Source organism: Dermochelys coriacea, chromosome 25 (genome assembly GCF_009764565.3).
Source record: "Dermochelys coriacea isolate rDerCor1 chromosome 25, rDerCor1.pri.v4, whole genome shotgun sequence".
NCBI classification, from domain to species: Eukaryota; Metazoa; Chordata; order Testudines; family Dermochelyidae; genus Dermochelys; species Dermochelys coriacea.
The window spans coordinates 14,327,666-14,345,575 of NC_050092.1; the positions used below are offsets into that span (position 1 = coordinate 14,327,666).

The window sequence follows — 17,910 nt, forward strand, 5'->3', positions numbered from 1 at the left end:
CTGCGTAAGGAAGGGCAGTTTCCCAAGGAGAAGAGGGTCACAGGTCAGCACTGAAGGGGCCCCGTGTGGCCTCCTGGCCAGCTCACAAAAGAGAATTGAGGCTAAATAGGTGCGAAGCCTGAGAGTCCCCATGTGAAGGCTTCTGGTCCCAGGCCAGGGCATCAGACAGCCCCTGCCTCACCCCTCCCATGACAACCTCTGGTGTAGCTGGTTCAGCTGCAGATGGCACAGCCTGTCCCACATGCTCACCCCTCTCCTCAGCTGCTATATTTAACCTCTGGCCTAGTTATTGTCTCTTGCTTTCACAGCATGTACATTAATGATTGAAAGCAGAGCTTTAATTACAGGGGCTGGGGGAGGGGAGATGGGGAGAGAGTCTCTGGGCTTTGTTCATTTGCACCTTCTTCCCTAGATGTGCCAAGCGGGTGGGTGGCAGCGCCGGGGGATGCTCCTAGCAAGGGGTGGGGATGGGAGTTTGTTCTGCAGATTGTTCACTGTGTGTCTGGAGCGAGAGCTCTGTCTGCCCCCATTGCCTGCTGAGGAGAGAGGGGAAAGGCCGTGGTGTGAGGGGTACGCGGGGAGGCCCTGCCTCTGGAGTCAAGCCGAGCCAGGAGTCTAAGATGCAGTGGGAGCAGGAGGAGGTGGTGGGCAAGCAGAGGGCAGGCGGAGGGGTTAATCTGCTCTTTGTTTTGTTAAGACCTAAGGCTCCTGCGCTAGTGGGGGCCAGAGGAAAGAGTGGGCAATAGGCAGGCAGGATCAGGAGGGGGCGGAACAGACAAGGCCTGGATGTGAGCACTGGAGCAGGACGCTGTGGGTGCATCTACATCTCTAACCGCGGGAGACAGACTCGCCCTGGCAGGGCTTGGTTGTGGACAGTGGAGTTGGGTGGCAGCTCACATTCCCAGCCAGGCCCCAGGCTTGAGAGCCCAAGCTCCAGCCCCAGCTGCACCATCCGCACTGGGATTCCTAGTGAGCCAGTTCTGTTCCCCCTGCTGCAGTGTAGACATGCCCTATGGGGGTGGTCAGACAAGGAGCATGGGCTGAGCCAGGAGGGCTGGGGGTGGAGGGCCCGGAGCCAGGGAAGCTGGGTTTGGCCATAGTCAGGGGAGGGTTGAGGGGGCTGCGTACATGTATCCCCTGTGGTGGGGTGTTAGCACAACATGGCATCGGTCTCCTGGCTTGGCATGGCCTATGACCGCAGAGGCTGCATCAGAAGTGATGGCTCGGGGAGCACGGGGCTGGCCCAGGCAGTGATTATTTTCCTTTCTGTGATTCAGGAAATTCAGCAGCTGAAGAGCCAGAAGAGTGGCCAGTGGGAGACGGAGGGGGAGCGCGAGGAAATGCTGCAGAAGCTGCAGGTGACAGAGGGGAGGTTGGCCGGGGAGACCCCATATAGAATGGCAGGTCTGGGGACAGCACTCCACTGTCTAGACTGATCCATCATGATGCACCATTAAAGACTGGGGGACAGCTGGCATCACTGTCCCAGCTACACCCCTCTCCCCTGTGCCCGTGAGGGTGCAGGTCCGGGGTTCTCACTCTGCTTCCAGCCCAACTAGGCTGGGCCCCCCCCTTTTCCTCTTTCTGCAGAGCTGCTGACAGAGGAATGATTTCCTCAGCCGTGGTCAGCAAGGGGACCCCATCCTGTGTGTTCCTGGAGTCCTGCTGGGCAATAGGATTGGGATGTACTTCCTTCTCCCCTACCTCCCACGCCCCACAGAAAGGCAGTCACACCCAGCACATGCACATACCCAACATGAACCGAGAAGATAACGAACCCTCTCTGCATATCACACTTCCCCCAGAGCCTGATGCGTCCTGCTGGACATGCAGCTGGGGTGATGCGGTGCCTTGTAACCCTCCATCTCCAGGCAGCCCTCACTGGCTGGGCCCCATTCTAGGCAGAGCCAGCCTAGCCTGCGGGAAGGGGAGCTGGAGAGTCCCTTGCCAGCTGACCCCCTCGGGGGTGGAGCTCTGACTCCAGCGGGTTCACAGGGGAGGGCAGGCAAAAAGGGATGCAAGCTGCTCTGTACCTCTAGGCAGAAAGCAGATGGCAGCTCTCTCATTCCATCTGTGCAGGCACCTAGAGGGCTGTCTGCTTGTGCCCGTCAGGGACCACTGGGGCCTGGGACTCTGATACAGGCTCTGCTCACAGCACAGGACTCTGGTTTTATGAGGCAAAGAATATATTCAAGCATCTTCCTGCTCAGCAACTGGGTGCTGGGTGTGGGGTGGAGAGAGACCAACGTGCTCTTATCCTAGGCCTGCAGCTCCAAGACTGGACAGAGGCCAGGAGAGGAGAGTTTCTGCTCGGCCTGTGGACAGCTCTGGCATTGCATCTCCAGAGGCTGGTCCAATTAGATGGCTGACATGTGTGGAAGAGCTGAGCTCCCAAACTCCTGCCACGTGCAGTGTGCAGCGGGGTGATGCTCAGACCACACAGGCCAGGGGGGTCAGGCCCAGGTACTAAGAGGTGAACCCCAGCCAGAGCTGTTGGGGCAAGTTCAGCAATGGGATCAATAAAGGAATGTGTTTTCCGTGCACATGTGAGAAGGGCCGTGGCGGGGGATTGTCCACATGGGTATGTGATGAGTAGGGGTGAGGACATGGGCATCTGTGCTGGTGTAGGGGATAACCTCTGTGTGTGTGTCAGTGGAAGGGCACAGGTGTAGAGAATAGGCGGGGTGTGTGTGTGCACTGGTGTTCAGGTGCAGGGGTAGCTGCTGTATGTGTATTGGCTGTGGGATGGGCGCGGTTAAGGTGGAGGGGTAGCTGCTGTGTGTGTGTGTGTGTTGGCTGGAGTGGGGTGCGGTTAAGGTGGGGGGTGGCTGCTGTGTGTGTGTTGGCTGGGGTGGCGCGGTTAAGGTGGAGGGGTAGCTGCTGTGTGTGTGTTGCTGGAGTGGGGTGCGGTTAAGGGGCGGGAGTAGCTGCTGTGTGTGTGTTGCCTGAGTGGGGTGCGGTTAAGGGGCAGGGGTGGCTGCTGTGTGTGTGTGTTGCTGGAGAGGGGTGCGGTTAAGGGGCAGGGGTGGCTACTGTGAGTGTGTTGCTGGAGTGGGGTGCGTTTAAGGGGCAGGGGTGGCTGCTGTGTGTGTTGCTGGAGTGGGGTGCGGTTAAGGGTCAGGGGTAGCTGCTGTTTGTGTGTTGCTGTAGTGGGGTGCGGTTAGGGTGCAGGGCTAGCTGCTGTGTGTGTGTTGCTGGAGTGGGGTGCGGTTAAGGGGCGGGGGTGGCTGCTGTGAGTGTGTTGCTGGAGTGGGGTGCGGTTAAGGGGCGGGAGTAGCTGCTGTGTGTGTGTTGCTGGAGTGGGGTGCGGTTAAGGGGCGGGGGTAGCTGCTGTGTGTGTGTTGCCTGAGTGGGGTGCGGTTAAGGGGCGGGGGTGGCTGCTCTGTGTGTGTTGCTGGAGTGGGGTGCGTTTAAGGGGCAGGGGTAGCTGCTGTGAGTGTGTTGCTGGAGTGGGGTGCGGTTAGGGTGCAGGGGTGGCTGCTGTGAGTGTGTTGCTGGAGTGGGTGCGGTTAAGGGGCGGGGGTGGCTGCTGTGAGTGTGTTGCTGGAGTGGGGTGCGGTTAGGGTGCAGGGGTGGCTGCTGTGAGTGTGTTGCTGGAGTGGGGTGCGGTTAGGGTGCAGGGGTGGCTGCTGTGAGTGTGTTGCTGGAGTGGGTGCGGTTAAGGGGCGGGGGTAGCTGCTGTGAGTGTGTTGCTGGAGTGGGTGCGGTTAGGGTGCAGGGGTAGCTGCTGTGAGTGTGTTGCTGGAGTGGGTGCGGTTAGGGTGCAGGGGTGGCTGCTGTGAGTGTGTTGCTGGAGTGGGTGCGGTTAGGGTGCAGGGGTGGCTGCTGTGAGTGTGTTGCTGGAGTGGGGTGCGGTTAGGGTGCAGGGGTGGCTGCTGTGAGTGTGTTGCTGGAGTGGGTGCGGTTAGAGTGCAGGGGTGGCTGCTGTGAGTGTGTTGCTGGAGTGGGGTGCGGTTAAGGGGCGGGGGTGGCTGCTGTGAGTGTGTTGCTGTAGTGGGGTGCGGTTAGGGTGCAGGGGTGGCTGCTGTGAGTGTTGCTGGAGTGGGGTGCGGTTAAGGGGCGGGGGTGGCTGCTGTGAGTGTGTTGCTGGAGTGGGTGCGGTTAGGGGCAGGGGTGGCTGCTGTGAGTGTGTTGCTGGAGTGGGTGCGGTTAGGGTGCAGGGGTGGCTGCTGTGAGTGTGTTGCTGGAGTGGGTGCGGTTAGGGTGCAGGGGTGGCTGCTGTGAGTGTGTTGCTGGAGTGGGTGCGGTTAGGGTGCAGGGGTGGCTGCTGTGAGTGTGTTGCTGGAGTGGGTGCGGTTAGGGTGCAGGGGTGGCTGCTGTGAGTGTGTTGCTGGAGTGGGGTGCGGTTAGGGTGCGGGGTGGCTGCTGTGAGTGTGTTGCTGGAGTGGGTGCGGTTAGGGTGCAGGGGTGGCTGCTGTGAGTGTGTTGCTGGAGTGGGTGCGGTTAGGGTGCGGGGTGGCTGCTGTGAGTGTGTTGCTGGAGTGGGTGCGGTTAGGGTGCAGGGGTGGCTGCTGTGAGTGTGTTGCGGGCGTGGGTGCGGTTAAGGGGCGGGGGTAGCTGCTGTGAGTGTGTTGCTGGAGTGGGTGCGGTTAGGGTGCAGGGGTAGCTGCTGTGAGTGTGTTGCTGGAGTGGGTGCGGTTAGGGTGCAGGGGTGGCTGCTGTGAGTGTGTTGCTGGAGTGGGTGCGGTTAGGGTGCAGGGGTGGCTGCTGTGAGTGTGTTGCTGGAGTGGGTGCGGTTAAGGGGCGGGGGTAGCTGCTGTGAGTGTGTTGCTGGAGTGGGTGCGGTTAGGGTGCAGGGGTGGCTGCTGTGAGTGTGTTGCTGGAGTGGGGTGCGGTTAAGGGGCGGGGGTGGCTGCTGTGAGTGTGTTGCTGTAGTGGGGTGCGGTTAGGGTGCAGGGGTGGCTGCTGTGAGTGTTGCTGGAGTGGGGTGCGGTTAAGGGGCGGGGGTGGCTGCTGTGAGTGTGTTGCTGTAGTGGGGTGCGGTTAGGGTGCAGGGGTGGCTGCTGTGAGTGTTGCTGGAGTGGGGTGCGGTTAAGGGGCGGGGGTGGCTGCTGTGAGTGTGTTGCTGGAGTGGGTGCGGTTAGGGTGCAGGGGTGGCTGCTGTGAGTGTGTTGCTGGAGTGGGTGCGGTTAGGGTGCAGGGGTGGCTGCTGTGAGTGTTGCTGGAGTGGGGTGCGGTTAAGGGGCGGGGGTGGCTGCTGTGAGTGTGTTGCTGGAGTGGGTGCGGTTAGGGTGCAGGGGTGGCTGCTGTGAGTGTGTTGCTGGAGTGGGTGCGGTTAGGGTGCAGGGGTGGCTGCTGTGAGTGTGTTGCTGGAGTGGGGTGCGGTTAGGGTGCAGGGGTGGCTGCTGTGAGTGTTGCTGGAGTGGGGTGCGGTTAAGGGGCGGGGGTGGCTGCTGTGAGTGTGTTGCTGGAGTGGGGTGCGGTTAGGGTGCAGGGGTGGCTGCTGTGAGTGTGTTGCTGGAGTGGGGTGCGGTTAAGGGGCGGGGGTGGCTGCTGTGAGTGTGTTGCTGGAGTGGGTGCGGTTAGGGTGCAGGGGTGGCTGCTGTGAGTGTGTTGCTGTAGTGGGGTGCGGTTAGGGTGCAGGGGTGGCTGCTGTGAGTGTTGCTGGAGTGGGGTGCGGTTAAGGGGCGGGGGTGGCTGCTGTGAGTGTGTTGCTGGAGTGGGTGCGGTTAGGGTGCAGGGGTGGCTGCTGTGAGTGTGTTGCTGGAGTGGGTGCGGTTAGGGTGCAGGGGTGGCTGCTGTGAGTGTTGCTGGAGTGGGGTGCGGTTAAGGGGCGGGGGTGGCTGCTGTGAGTGTGTTGCTGGAGTGGGTTGCGGTTAGGGTGCAGGGGTGGCTGCTGTGGAGTGTGTTGCTGGAGTGGGTGCGGTTAGGGTGCAGGGGTGGCTGCTGTGAGTGTGTTGCTGGAGTGGGGTGCGGTTAGGGTGCAGGGGTGGCTGCTGTGAGTGTTGCTGGAGTGGGGTGCGGTTAAGGGGCGGGGGTGGCTGCTGTGAGTGTGTTGCTGGAGTGGGGTGCGGTTAGGGTGCAGGGGTGGCTGCTGTGAGTGTGTTGCTGGAGTGGGGTGCGGTTAAGGGGCGGGGGTGGCTGCTGTGAGTGTGTTGCTGGAGTGGGTGCGGTTAGGGTGCAGGGGTGGCTGCTGTGAGTGTGTTGCTGTAGTGGGGTGCGGTTAGGGTGCAGGGGTGGCTGCTGTGAGTGTTGCTGGAGTGGGGTGCGGTTAAGGGGCGGGGGTGGCTGCTGTGAGTGTGTTGCTGGAGTGGGTGCGCTTAGGGTGCAGGGGTGGCTGCTTCGTTGCCCTTTCATTTCCTGAGTCTTGCACCCGTGGCCAGGAGCTGGAGGGACGCAGCGCGGAGCTGGAGCGGCGTTTGCGCGTGGCCGAGCGAAGCCTGGCCGAGCAGCTGGCCGAGAGGGAGAAGACGCAGGGCGAAGTCGCCAAGGTGGGCGAGCTAATGGATGTGAAGATTTTTGAGCTCAGCGAGCTCCGGCAGGGACTTGCCAAGCTGGTGGAAAGCAACTGAGCAGCCCTGGCCACAGAGACGCCTTCCGGGAGGGGCAGAGCCCAGCTGGGGCCAGTCGCAAACTGCAGCAGGGCCGTGGAATTGGGACCTGGCGGGTCCAGCCACAAACCAACAGCTGCCTGCAGCTGTGCGTGGAGACTGGCCAGAGCCGCCTGCTCTGCATTGAGGGCAGACGTGGTGCCAGTGGGCAGCTGAACTGTGGGGGGTTTCCGCCCAAGGAGTGTCCATGAGTCATGTCCAGGCCTCTCTGGATCCTGCCCGGTGGCATGGCCCAGAGGTGGCAGGGTCTCCCCATGCTGCTCAGTGACACTACTCTCCTGGCCTCACTCGCTAACGCCTTTCCCTGACGTCTTTACAGAAGGAAACGCTCCTTTTCTAGAGACAGGGCTCACCTGCCTGCCCATTTTTCAGTAGTTTTTATAGGGAACCGCTTGCTTCTTGAGAACCCAACTGCCTGGCTCCTCCTTCCCAGCCCCAGGAGGCAGTGGCCTATCACACCATGGGCAGTAGTTGCTCCTTCTCCCCCTTCCCAACCGCACTCATGTCCCATCTTTTTAAGAGACTCCGATCACTTTTTATTCACTGTCAGGGGCTTCCTATTGATCCCCAGGGCAGGAGCAGCTCCTTACCTGGCCCCATTCCCCTGTGGCTGCCCAGCCACACCCTCCAGTGGGGAAGAAGTTGCAGGATTTCAAGATGTTTTTTATTTTAAGGCAGTGGGTTTTCATCCTTTCCGAAGCTGCTTTAAGCTGGGAGGAGCAGGCAGTGCTGGGGAGGAGATTAGGGTTTGAGAAACGGGATTGCTTGGGGGGTGACCAGCCAACCGCAGAGCTGGCGTCTGTCCAGGTTCCAAGGGCTGCCACTCACATGAGTTAAATGCAGCAAATCCCAGGTGCTTTTGTTGCCTCTTGGGAAGCGTGGTCCAGGGGATAGCAGGCCACACAAGCCACATGGCCTCTGGAGGGTGCAGGCCCCCATGCTCTGCTCCACCTTGAGCTGCACAGCTGGATGCAGCTAGGACGCTGGCTGTTTGGAGCACATTGGGCCTGGGCTCCCTAGGGCTGCGGGACATTTGTGGGTCCTTATGGGTGTTGCCAAGTGATGTAAATCCAACAAGGCCTGTAGGAGGAGGAGCTGTTACACCCCTCCATCCCCACCCCCTGGGCCCTGTGGAGCCCACTAGTTGCGTCATAGCATGTTTAGCCTGTGTCTAATGAGGAAGCAGCGTGTGTAGACGTAGCCGGTTGCTCAGAGGGTCCAGGGCCGGGTCTGTTTTTTATTTTTCTCCTTGCTGCCGTAAGTGTAGTGTAGACAGACGTAATAACTGGAGAATGTTTCCATGGGCTTGTAGAGATGCTGCAGAATCTGCCTAAAACTCCAGCAACCCCAGCAGCCAAATCCTGCTTTCTGCCACAGGGTCAGATCCTCTGTCTGCGTGTACCTGGGTGAAAAGCGTAACTCAGATGGGGATGAGCCGCCTCTCGCTCACGCCCCCAGCACGAGAAGGGGTTTCAGTGTGAAACTGATGTGAAGGGAAGTGATTGCTCTGATTTCAGTGGATCTGCCTTTGCACCTAACTGCCTCAGGGCTCCCTTGAACCCCAACCCCTGTTTACCCCTGTGTAACTGAGACAGGCATTTGGCCTGTTGTTTTCCGTAAGGGCAAGAGCAGGCGCCAGGGAGATCCTGAAGTAGGTGTCTAGGTTAGGCTGGCCCCCTCCCTCTCTTTCAAAGCTTAGGAGTTGTGGGGAAATGTAGATTTCTGAACCTGCACAGCCAGGAGAACTTTTTTGCATGAGCTGCTCCCACGCCTGTGTGGGGGCTAGAGCTAGCTGTAACGTGTGCCGCCCGCAGGATGTTCACTGTATGTGTGGGGGGAGACAAGAGTGGCTGGGGGTACGTGCAGCGCTGGGTTCCGGGTCTGGAGGCCCCCTTGGAAAATAAGAGATCAGCAGCAGGAAAGGTGCATTCACTCTGGTTCTGCTTCATTGTGGAGCGGCGCTGGGTTAAGGAGGCATCTCCTCTGCGTGTTGTCAGCCACTCACCCACCCCCAGGTCCTGTCTGTGTCTCGCCCCACATGCAAACTACCAGGAGAAGGGGCAAGTTAAAGGGACTGGGTCTGACTTCCCACCACTATGTCCTCCATGTCTCCCTGCCCAGCCTCTCGCTACCATGTGACCGGTGGCGAGATGGGAGTTTCCCAGCAATCGGGGCTGGCTGAACTGGCTTGAGCAATGCCAGACTGAGTCAGCTCCCTCAAGCTGAAAGACGGGGAGGTGCTGAGTGGAGCAGGACTGATTCTGAGTGGGAATGGAGCTGCCACAAGCCACAGCACGGCGCTCAGCTGAGACTGCAGCTCTGCCCGGTTCCCACCCGCCTTGCTCACCTGTGCGCTTGCTCGCCCAGACTTGTTGCTGGCAGCAGCACTGTCATTAGCCAGGGTTTGTAATGACCCTTTACATCTTGCAACCACAGCCCCAGTCACTCCCGCTGTAACGCCCTCAGCCCTCCAGCCGAGGCTAATTTGGCTCATTGACTGACTGAAGGCGGGAGTGTGGCAGGGGCTCCAGTCACGCAGTGATGTTACAAACACATGGACAGGAGCCATGGGCATGGCCAACTCTGAGCTCCAGCCTGCACTTGGCCTAGCTTCCCCTGCCAAACACGGCGCAGGAGTCATTTGTCTCAGGCTCACGCTCCAGCCAGGACCTTATTGGCTCCGGCCTGCTTCCCTTGGCTGCAGCTGCTGCTGCTTTCCTTCCTTCTGTCCTGTAGAGACGCAGCGCCATGCACTGTCACCGTGCTGCCACATCCAGCTGTGTCACGGGGACCAGGACACTAAAGAGCTGGGCATGGTGAGTCATGGCCAAGGAACTGCCTGAAGGCAGGAAGGGGCAGGCTCTGCCCTGTCTGCCTGCGAGGGGACGGGAGAATAGGGCCCTAGAACTTGTTAGCTTGCTGATTTCAACCATGTGATGTTAAGGCTGGGCCCTGAATCAACCAAATCCATTCTGGGGCTGGGTCCCCATTGTACCCCCGTGCCCCTGGAGGAGCCTGAGGCTCTCAGACACCGAGGCTCCAGTTAAACAAGGCAGATTAACAGAAAACCCCTCATGCTCCATGTAAGGACACACCCCACGCTCCTCATCTGATCTCACTGGGTGGGCAATGGCTAGCACTGGTTTGGAGGCCTGAGCAGAGTCGGAGGCACAATGCTTCTCCAGCATCTCACTGCCCGGCGAAGGCACCTCTTCTGGCGCTGCATTGCCCAAGAGCGGCTGGCTACACCCAGGGTCCCAGGCACAAGTCCCTGCCAAGCCTGGCTCAGCCCCACGACTGCTGCAGCAGCCACACTGCAGTGGGCGAGGCTCCGGGCTGCCCTGTGATGCTGAAACAGCACCAGCCCCAGCTGCCTTCCAAGAACTCTACACTGCTGGTGCCATGTCCAGCACTCCAATCCAGGACGTAGCACCGCCGCACGGGTGCAACCAGGGCTCCCGCCCCACAGACCAGACCAGGGCAATGGGCTGGGGCTTGTTGGAATGGGGTGTTCCCTCCACACTGCTCACTGCGGGGTGCCCCCTCTGGGCTGGTGGGGAGCAGAAAGCCCTGAGCTGCAGCTGTTAGAGTTCAATAGGTTTCCACACGACCAGCCTACATTTTGGCCATGACATCACGACTCACTTCCTCCCCTGCTCCTGGGAACACCCCTGCCTTACAGACCCAGCGACCCAGCCTGCAACACCAAGCGATGGGGAGCTGCAAGCTCCCTGTGGGACGGACCTGTCAGCATCCAGGTGGGGCAGGCCTGGGACCGCACTGCCCCCAGAGAAATGAGCAACCCCAGGGTGCCAATTCTCCCTTGCTGTGACACTTGTGAGGGGGTGCCATCGCCCTGTCACACATGCCCCATGAACCGATTTACTGGCTCTCAATCTAATTCTCTAGCCGTGGACGCCTCTGGCTGAGTTGCCCAACTGCCTCCTCACTAGGGCATGTCCGCAGCCTGTGCTCCTGCCCGTGTCTGCCTGAGAGCCAGCAGAGTTTTTTTTTGGGGGGGGGGGGGGAGGCATGCGGCACACTGTATGGTCAACCCTGACCAGCCTGTGCTACGCCACTCTGCTCTCCAGTTGTTAGGGCCCCAGCGAGAGCACAAGCCAGTTTCCTTTATGCTCATTTCCCCACGGCTGCTATTTGCAATTGCCAGAGTAATCTGGAAGAGCAGCTTTTCAATCTGCTCTGCCCTGTCGCCCATGTTCATTAAAAGCCTTTTACTGAGGCGGTGCAGGGCCAGCATGGGCTGGATGACTCTGGGGGGCCCCTCCCTTTGCAATCCTCGGCTCTTCCAAATCAACAAACCCCACTGATCACCAGCTAGTTCCAGAAAGGCCCTAAATCCAGAGGAGACAGCCGCATGGCAGCTGGGTGCAGCAAGCACGGCGTGGCTCCACCCCACTCAAATGAAGCACTGACTCCGGGATCTGTTAAGACAGCCCCCTCCTAACACCAACCCACACTTCCCAGGCCCGGGAAGCACTCCCATTTCAGCACCCACGAGAAACCCGAGGGGTTCCCCCAGACTTCCGTCTCCATCGCTTTAAAATCACTTCCTTATGCAAACAGCAGCCGGTGAACTGCAACGCGGCCGCTTTTATTGTTGCGTCTCTTGCCCACTGGCAATTATTGTCAAGCAGCCCAATAACAGTAGCTTTGCTGCTGGCAGGAGGAGTTCTGCTGACTGCAGATAACTCAGTGCGTTAGATGCATCTGCCGGCAAATGGGCTTCTTAATTATTTAGGAGGCAATGCATGTAAAGCGCAGCCTGAGCAGTGAGTGGGGTGGGGGGGCTGTTTGTGAGATTAGCCTGGGCAAAAAGAATCTTCAAGGTCTTCACACCTAAAGATCGGGGTTGGGCTTCCCCCAGGTAATTCACTGAGCAGCTCCCACTGCCTGCGGGGGGTTTGGACACCAGACTCCCCACAAAGTCCCAGTCTTGGGCAGCTGCCTGTTTTCAGATCTCCCACTGGATTCTGAGGTGCTAGGTTTGGAGCCCTTCCCTCCCCGCCCCCATCCCAACTCACCCGCCTGTAAGAGTTCTGGTTGAAACGGTTACATTTGTGGAACAAAGAGCTGCTGTGTGATTCGTCTTTCCGAGACATGGCCGTGCAGCCGCAAAGGGCAGTGGCAGGGAGAGCAGCTGCTTCAAGAAGTCAAACGTGCACAGACGAGCGGCTGGCAGGTGGTTTGTTAATGTCCCACATTCTGAATTCTTTCTCACAGTCTGACGTTACCCTCGTTTTAAGATGTGTTCAGAGGAAGGCCACAGTCCCCCAAGGCTCCTCCAGCCCTGTTGTCCATGTGTCAGGATTGTAAGTGTGTCAGTCCAGTTCTGTGTAACACTCTCCCCTTGCACAAGCATCTGACGACTAGCAGGTTGCCAGGTCAGATGTGCTGCAGTTGGGAGTCTTGGTTGCTACCCTGATGTGATGCACAGTGCGAGTCTCTCACGCCCGTCTGCTTGGGTGAAGGAATTAATACAGAGAAGCCTTCTGGCCTGTGTGATACAGGAGGTCAGACCAGGTGATTGAAATGGTCCCTTCTGGCCTCAGAATACACCTGGCCTAGCCCGAGGGACATCCAGTTTGTCACTCTGGGGGACAGCAAGCAGGAACCCTCAGCAAAAGGACATTTCCCCACTGGAGCACATCCTGCAGCAGATGTCAATGCAGCATGCCCACGGTGCGCACACAGCCTGGGCATCTGAGTCTGACACTGTAGCTGGCCACAGCTCAGAAGAGCAGACACGACTCCTAACTGCTCTGCCACTGACTCATTCTGCAACCATGGGCGAGTCATTTAAACCTCTCTAGGCTTCACTTTCCCAAGCTGTACAAAGGGGTAATCGTCCCCCAGGGGTACTGTGGCATGCTTGGTGATCCGTGAGGGACATGGCTCTGGCCAGGCACAAGTGTCAGAACACCTCGCCCATGAATATGATTTACCAGAAGGAACAAAAGGTTTATGCTCCCAGCAATGCCCTACGCCCGTGACCAGGCAATGACCCAGCCTAGCACCCCCATTTCATAGGCCCTCGTGGCACAAATCCTTTAGCAGCTCCATGTTGGGCCTGCATTAGTGTGACCATGGGCTGCTCCGATTGAATCCTGGAATGAGGTGAGGGGACCCAGCAGGGATTAACCTGCCAAGGGAGCTGCAGCTGGGTGACTAATTAAACAGCATCACGGATGGTGACCTAGCCCCCTCCCCCCGTCAGGGCTGGAGAGATCAGCTGCTCTGCCTCTGAGGACATGGGTTATTTTTAGTTTGGAGCTGGTCTGTTTACACTTCCCAGCTAGGGGGAAAGTTTCCAGTTTAAAGCCTTCACCCTCCCCTTCCCTCCCCAGGAGGACAATGGGCTGAGAGGAGGCAGTTAAATGTGCATATTGGAAAATGTTCAGATACACACAATAAAAGCAGAGCCTCCAGCGAGGTTTGCCATCCCCTTTCCTGCAGTAATTTGTGATTATTACTCCTGTTCGTCTCTGGCACTTGCCGGCTGTTTCTGCTCACAGGACATGGCAAGACCGTGAGCTGTGGAGACAATTAGTTACATGAGCCCTGCTCTTCTCCTCTGCCCATGGCCAGCTCCTTGCACCCCCTATTGGGAATAGCAGGCTCCAGTTCTCACAAGAGCCCCCCCTTGCAATGGGAGTATGAGCAGCAGCAGCTGGAACAGGAGAGCTGATGTTAACAGCCCAGCAGGCTGCTCACACAGCAGCCCGACACAGCCCCCTGGGAAACACCACGGCATCCCAGCCGATGGGTACCAGTGTGATCCGCTGCTCCCTCCGGGCCGATCTCCTGCAGAGGCCTGAGTAGCCTGGTGCTGGATCTGTTCCCCCCGACACGTGCCCCCTGCTCAGACGTCACTAATGTTTGCAGCCATGGAAAGTTATGATCAAGAACAGGCACGGCCTGCTTCTATCCCCGCCACCTCCATCCGCAGCCTCGTCTTTAGCTCTGCTAGACCATCAGCACCCAGGGGACACACCCCCTCTGCTGGGTGGCTGCCCAGCCAGGCTCCCACTAGCCATCATTGCCCATCAGAGCAGCTCTCTAGCCCTGCAGGACCTGCCAGGACAGATGGGGAGCTAAGGCAGAGGCACACCAGGGGAGGCTCATCCCTTTTGCAAGGGCCGGAGCCTGCACGCCTCGTCCCGGCAAGACTCAGTGCTCCAGAGGAAGCAAGAAGGCTGCACCATCAGGCCACCTCGCCAGCAGCTCACGGCAGGAATAATCTGTCTAAGGGCTGGGAGCCGTACAGGTGAGAGAGGCCGAGCTCTGGCTAGTACCAGCTGGGCTGCTTCTGTCAGTCAGGCTAACTGCCTTCGCTTCCCAGCAGGCAAAGAAGATGAACAAAGGCAGGAGGAGGGAGAAACACTGCTTCTCTCCAGTACTGATTACGCGCACCGGGGCCACCCTGCTGGCAGATATTAACGGCTTAGCCTCAGCGTGGGGCTGTGGATGGATGGAGGCAGAGCCTGCTGCTCTGTTCTCATGCAGTGGCAGGCCTGCAAATGGATTGTTTAATGCTCCTGGACACGGGTGACGCTGGGGAGCAGGTCCCTCAGCCTAAGGCCTCAGTCCTGGGGTTTAAGGTCGGACGTTGGCCCAGCACAAAGGGCCATTGCAGAGACTGGGGAAGTTATGGTGGAGGAGTGCATTCGGGCTGGCAGCATACAACAGTCACCTCCACCAGAGAGGGCCAAATGCTTGTCTGGCCAAGTCCTGCTCCCTTTCCGGCAGCAGATTGGACACAGAAGGTCAATGGCCTCATCTCAGCCCTGCAGCCAGCCTCCTGCAGAGTATCCAGGTGCTCCCTCAACCCAAGAAGAGATCGGCCTCTCACTTGTCCAAGACCTTCCCTCTGCCAATGGTAACAGGATGCTCAAAGAGCCGGCCTCAGCCATGGTGTTGGGCCTGGAGGAACGAGAGGGAGCACGGGCACAGGTGGAAGGATGGGCCGGAGAGTGGACCCGTAGGTTCTATTCAGTGGTGAGCAGGAGCCGGTTCGCTAGAACGGGTTGTTAAATTTAAAGCCCTTTTAGAACCAGTTGTCCCGCGAGGGCCAAAAGTGGCGCCTTAGACGCCGACTCCGTGGTGCTCCGGGGCTGGAGCACCCACAGGGAAAATTTGGTGGGTGCAGAGCCCCCACTGGCCGCTCCCCGCCCAGCCCCCCTCACCTCACCTCACCTCCGCCTCCATCTCCTCCCCTGAACGTGCTGCCCCACTCTGCTTCTCCGCCCCCGCCCCGGCTTCCCGCCAATCAGCTGTTCGTGCAGGAAGCCGGGGAGGGCTGAGGAGCTCTCAGGCTCTGGACCTCCTCCCCTGAATGCGCCCCCCCGCCCCGCTTCTCCATCCCCCCCGCCCCAGCTTCCCGCCAATCAGCTCTTTGCGCGGGAAGCCGGGGGGGCTGAGATGCCGGCGGTGGCTTCACACTCAGGCCCAGGGAAGTGGAGCTGAGGGGAGCTGGGGGGGGAGGGCCACCCACACTGCAGCAGGTAACCTGGGGGAGGTGCAGGGGAACTGCTCCCCCCCAGCTCCGCCACCGCCGGCATCTCAGCCCCCCCCGGCTTCCCGCGCGAAGAGCTGATTGGCGGGAAGCCGGGGCGGGGGGGTGGAGAAGCGGGGCGGGGGGGTGCATTCAGAGGAGGAGGTGGAGGTGGAGCGAAGGTGAGCTGGGGCTGGGCGCAGGGCAGGGAGCTGCCGGTGGGGGCTCCGCACCCACCAATTTTCCCAGTGGGGGCTCCAGCCCCAGAGCACCCAGGAAGTTGGCGCCTAAGGCTCCACTTTTGATGTGATCAATGGGGGGAGCAGCCACTCCCCCTGCTCCCCCCCAGCTACACTCCCCTGCCCCTAGGAGCCAGAGGGACCTGCCGGATGCTTCCTGGGAGCTGCCCCAGGTAAGCGCCGCCGGGACTCCCCATCTCGCCCCCCGGCAAGTCCCTCTGGCTCTTAGAGGCAGGGTGGGCACCCACTACGGTGGCCCACGAGACCCTCCTGCCCAGTTTTGGGGGCAGTCAGGGGACAGGGGAGGGGATTGGATGGGACAGGAGTTCCCAGGGGGCAGGGGTGGGCCACGAACCCTTCATGGGGGTGAGGAGGGAACCGGTTGTTAAGATTTTGGCTGCTCATCACTGGTTCTATTCCGTGGGCTCGGCCACGAACTTGCTGTGACACTGCGGACGAGTCACTGCCTCTGCCTTGCCTCCAGTGCAGCGGGGCAATGCGCACACAGTACCAGCCCCACAGGGCACCACTACGGCACCTGCTCCAACCATTACATCAAGGGAGTGGGCGGCTGGACTGAGCGAGCTTCGCCATTCACAGCTGGAAGGCGAATGATGGGCAGAGGGACATGGGCTCCCTGAACTGGAACAAACCAACCTTCTCGGCGACGGCGTGGATTTCGCTCCAGAGCTCCCCCCCGACCCAGTGCTGATACCTGAAGCCTTTCGCCTCAGCCTGCATACAGCAGAAGGGACAGGGGTGACCTGCTGCAGGGCCCCCCCGCCTGCATGAAAGGAATTGAGTCTGGGCTGCAGGCTTCGATTTACACACGGTAAGGGGGGGGGGAGCGGGGTCCAGACCACCTGCTTCCGTCACAGTCACTCTCCCTCCTAAAGGCAACAGGGACGAGTCCACAGGAGAGGCAGCTGCTAATGCAGCAGGCACGAGGGAGGATTTAAGCACAAAAGAAAGACCCCCCCCAAGCAAACACACCCACCCTATGACTCCTCTGTAGGGTCTTGTCTGGTGCCTGGGAGGGCTGTTTAATGGACAGAGGTGACAGCGGGGGGAATGGGATGTGAAGAGGCCAGATGTGCTAGGCACAGTGAAGACAGCTGTGACCAAGTCGCTGTAAGGGGTCCAGAGCCAGGGCCCAGCCGGCCCATTCATCCCAGACAGGAGGCCAAAGGGTCGAAGGTGCAGCAGGGAGATTGGAGCAGAGATGCCCCAAGGGGGGAGGTGTGGGAAGAGCTGCCCTCTGCAGACAGAGCCAAGCCTGCCTGGCAGGGTGCTGCAGGGTTCAGGGGTCACTGCTGGCGGGGGGGGGGAAGCAGCCTGCGTGGCAGGGTGCTGCAGGGGTTCAGGGGTCACTGCTGCCGGGGGAGGGGGGAGCAGAAGCCCGTCCAACCCACAGCAGAGAAGGGAAAGGAAAGGAGGCCAGACGATCCACACCGAGTCTAACGCCAGAGCACATTGCAAGCAGCACTGGACGCGGGGTCAACCGTGCTGCTGCCTCAGCCCCATCTGCCCCCTACTGCACTCAGGGCAGCCCCCTCCTCCCCCCAGCTTCACCCGCTGGGGCCCAGCTAAGGCCCCCTTTGCACCACTGACGGCCAGAACCAGGGCAGGCGCTGCCGGAGAACACCGGAGCTGCCATCTAGTGGCTGCTGCTGACCAGGCCGTGGGGCCTGGACGGTCCAGGCCGGACCCGGCCCAGAGAAGGGACCCCGTAGGGAGCCAAGGGTTACACTCAGGGGTTCTTCTGCAGAGCTTGGCTTGTGCAGTGCAAACAGCACCTGACCCCACCACTGCAGCTGGCACTGTGGGAACGGGCAGGGCGCACGCCAGCACGCAGAGCGGTGGTGAGACCACAGCGACAATCCACGTGAAAGCGCCGTCCCTGGGTGCCAGACTGCAGCACCGGGCATGGGAGCAGCAGGAGCTCAGGGGCCAGCCCTGTGCAAAGCCAGCAAAACCCCACCTGGCGCAGGACAGAGAGCAAAGCTGCCCCAAGCCGAACCCGACAGCGCTGGCGGGTAACACAGCAGCTGTGTGTTACCGCCCTCCAGCCAGCCGGGCTGGGTGGATCCTAGGGCCCAGAGCCAGGAATCACACACATGCCCACAGGATTGGGAACTCTTCAGCTGGCTCCCACAGGGAACAGGGAGCTGAAGACAAGCTGGGGCAGGAACACACAGGTCCAGGGCTTCGCCCCGAGCATTTCACGAGAGCGCTCCTGCCTCCCGGCGCTGCTCCCGCAGCCAGAGGCTGGAGTCCGCTGGCTGACACCTACAGGATGCTGCCCACTCAGGATGGACCAGGGCCACCGGCTCACCTGGATCCAACCACTGGCCACCAAGCCCTGTCCCCTGCTTCCTCCCTCACCCTTCTTCCCCATCCTGCAGACATGGCCAGGCCCAGGGGGCTCCATTTTAACCCACTGGGGACCCCAGTGCCACGTGTGAACCCCTCACCCGACCAGCATTGGCAGCCGGGAGCAGAGGGTGTGAGGGAAGGGAAAAGGGCCTGCTCCATGCCCAGAAAAAGGGCCTGAGAGAACCGCTCCAGGCTCGCCCAGCCTCAGACACACCCAGGGTGGCCGTTAAAG

The 17,910-nt window shown here is 60.2% G+C and overlaps 1 protein-coding gene and 1 long non-coding RNA gene across 4 annotated transcripts in view; one reads left to right on the forward strand and one right to left on the reverse strand.

The window, feature by feature from the left end:
* HOMER3 (homer scaffold protein 3) overlaps positions 1-13,024 on the forward strand; it is a 40,816-nt gene extending 27,792 nt beyond the window's left edge. For all 3 annotated transcript variants that reach the window (XM_038383812.2, XM_038383811.2, XM_043502846.1), the window contains 2 exons: positions 1,278-1,358; positions 6,324-13,024. In XM_038383812.2, the coding sequence (XP_038239740.1) occupies positions 1,278-1,358; positions 6,324-6,512 (270 nt within the window). In that variant the 3' untranslated portion in view covers positions 6,513-13,024. The remainder of the gene's footprint in view (positions 1-1,277; positions 1,359-6,323) is intronic.
* On the reverse strand, positions 317-1,705 carry LOC122457498. The gene is made up of 2 exons (XR_006277056.1): positions 1,129-1,705; positions 317-533 (listed from the first exon to the last, which is right to left on the reverse strand). It is a non-coding gene; the product is annotated as an uncharacterized LOC122457498 (long non-coding RNA).
* Positions 13,025-17,910: the final 4,886 nt, after the last annotated feature.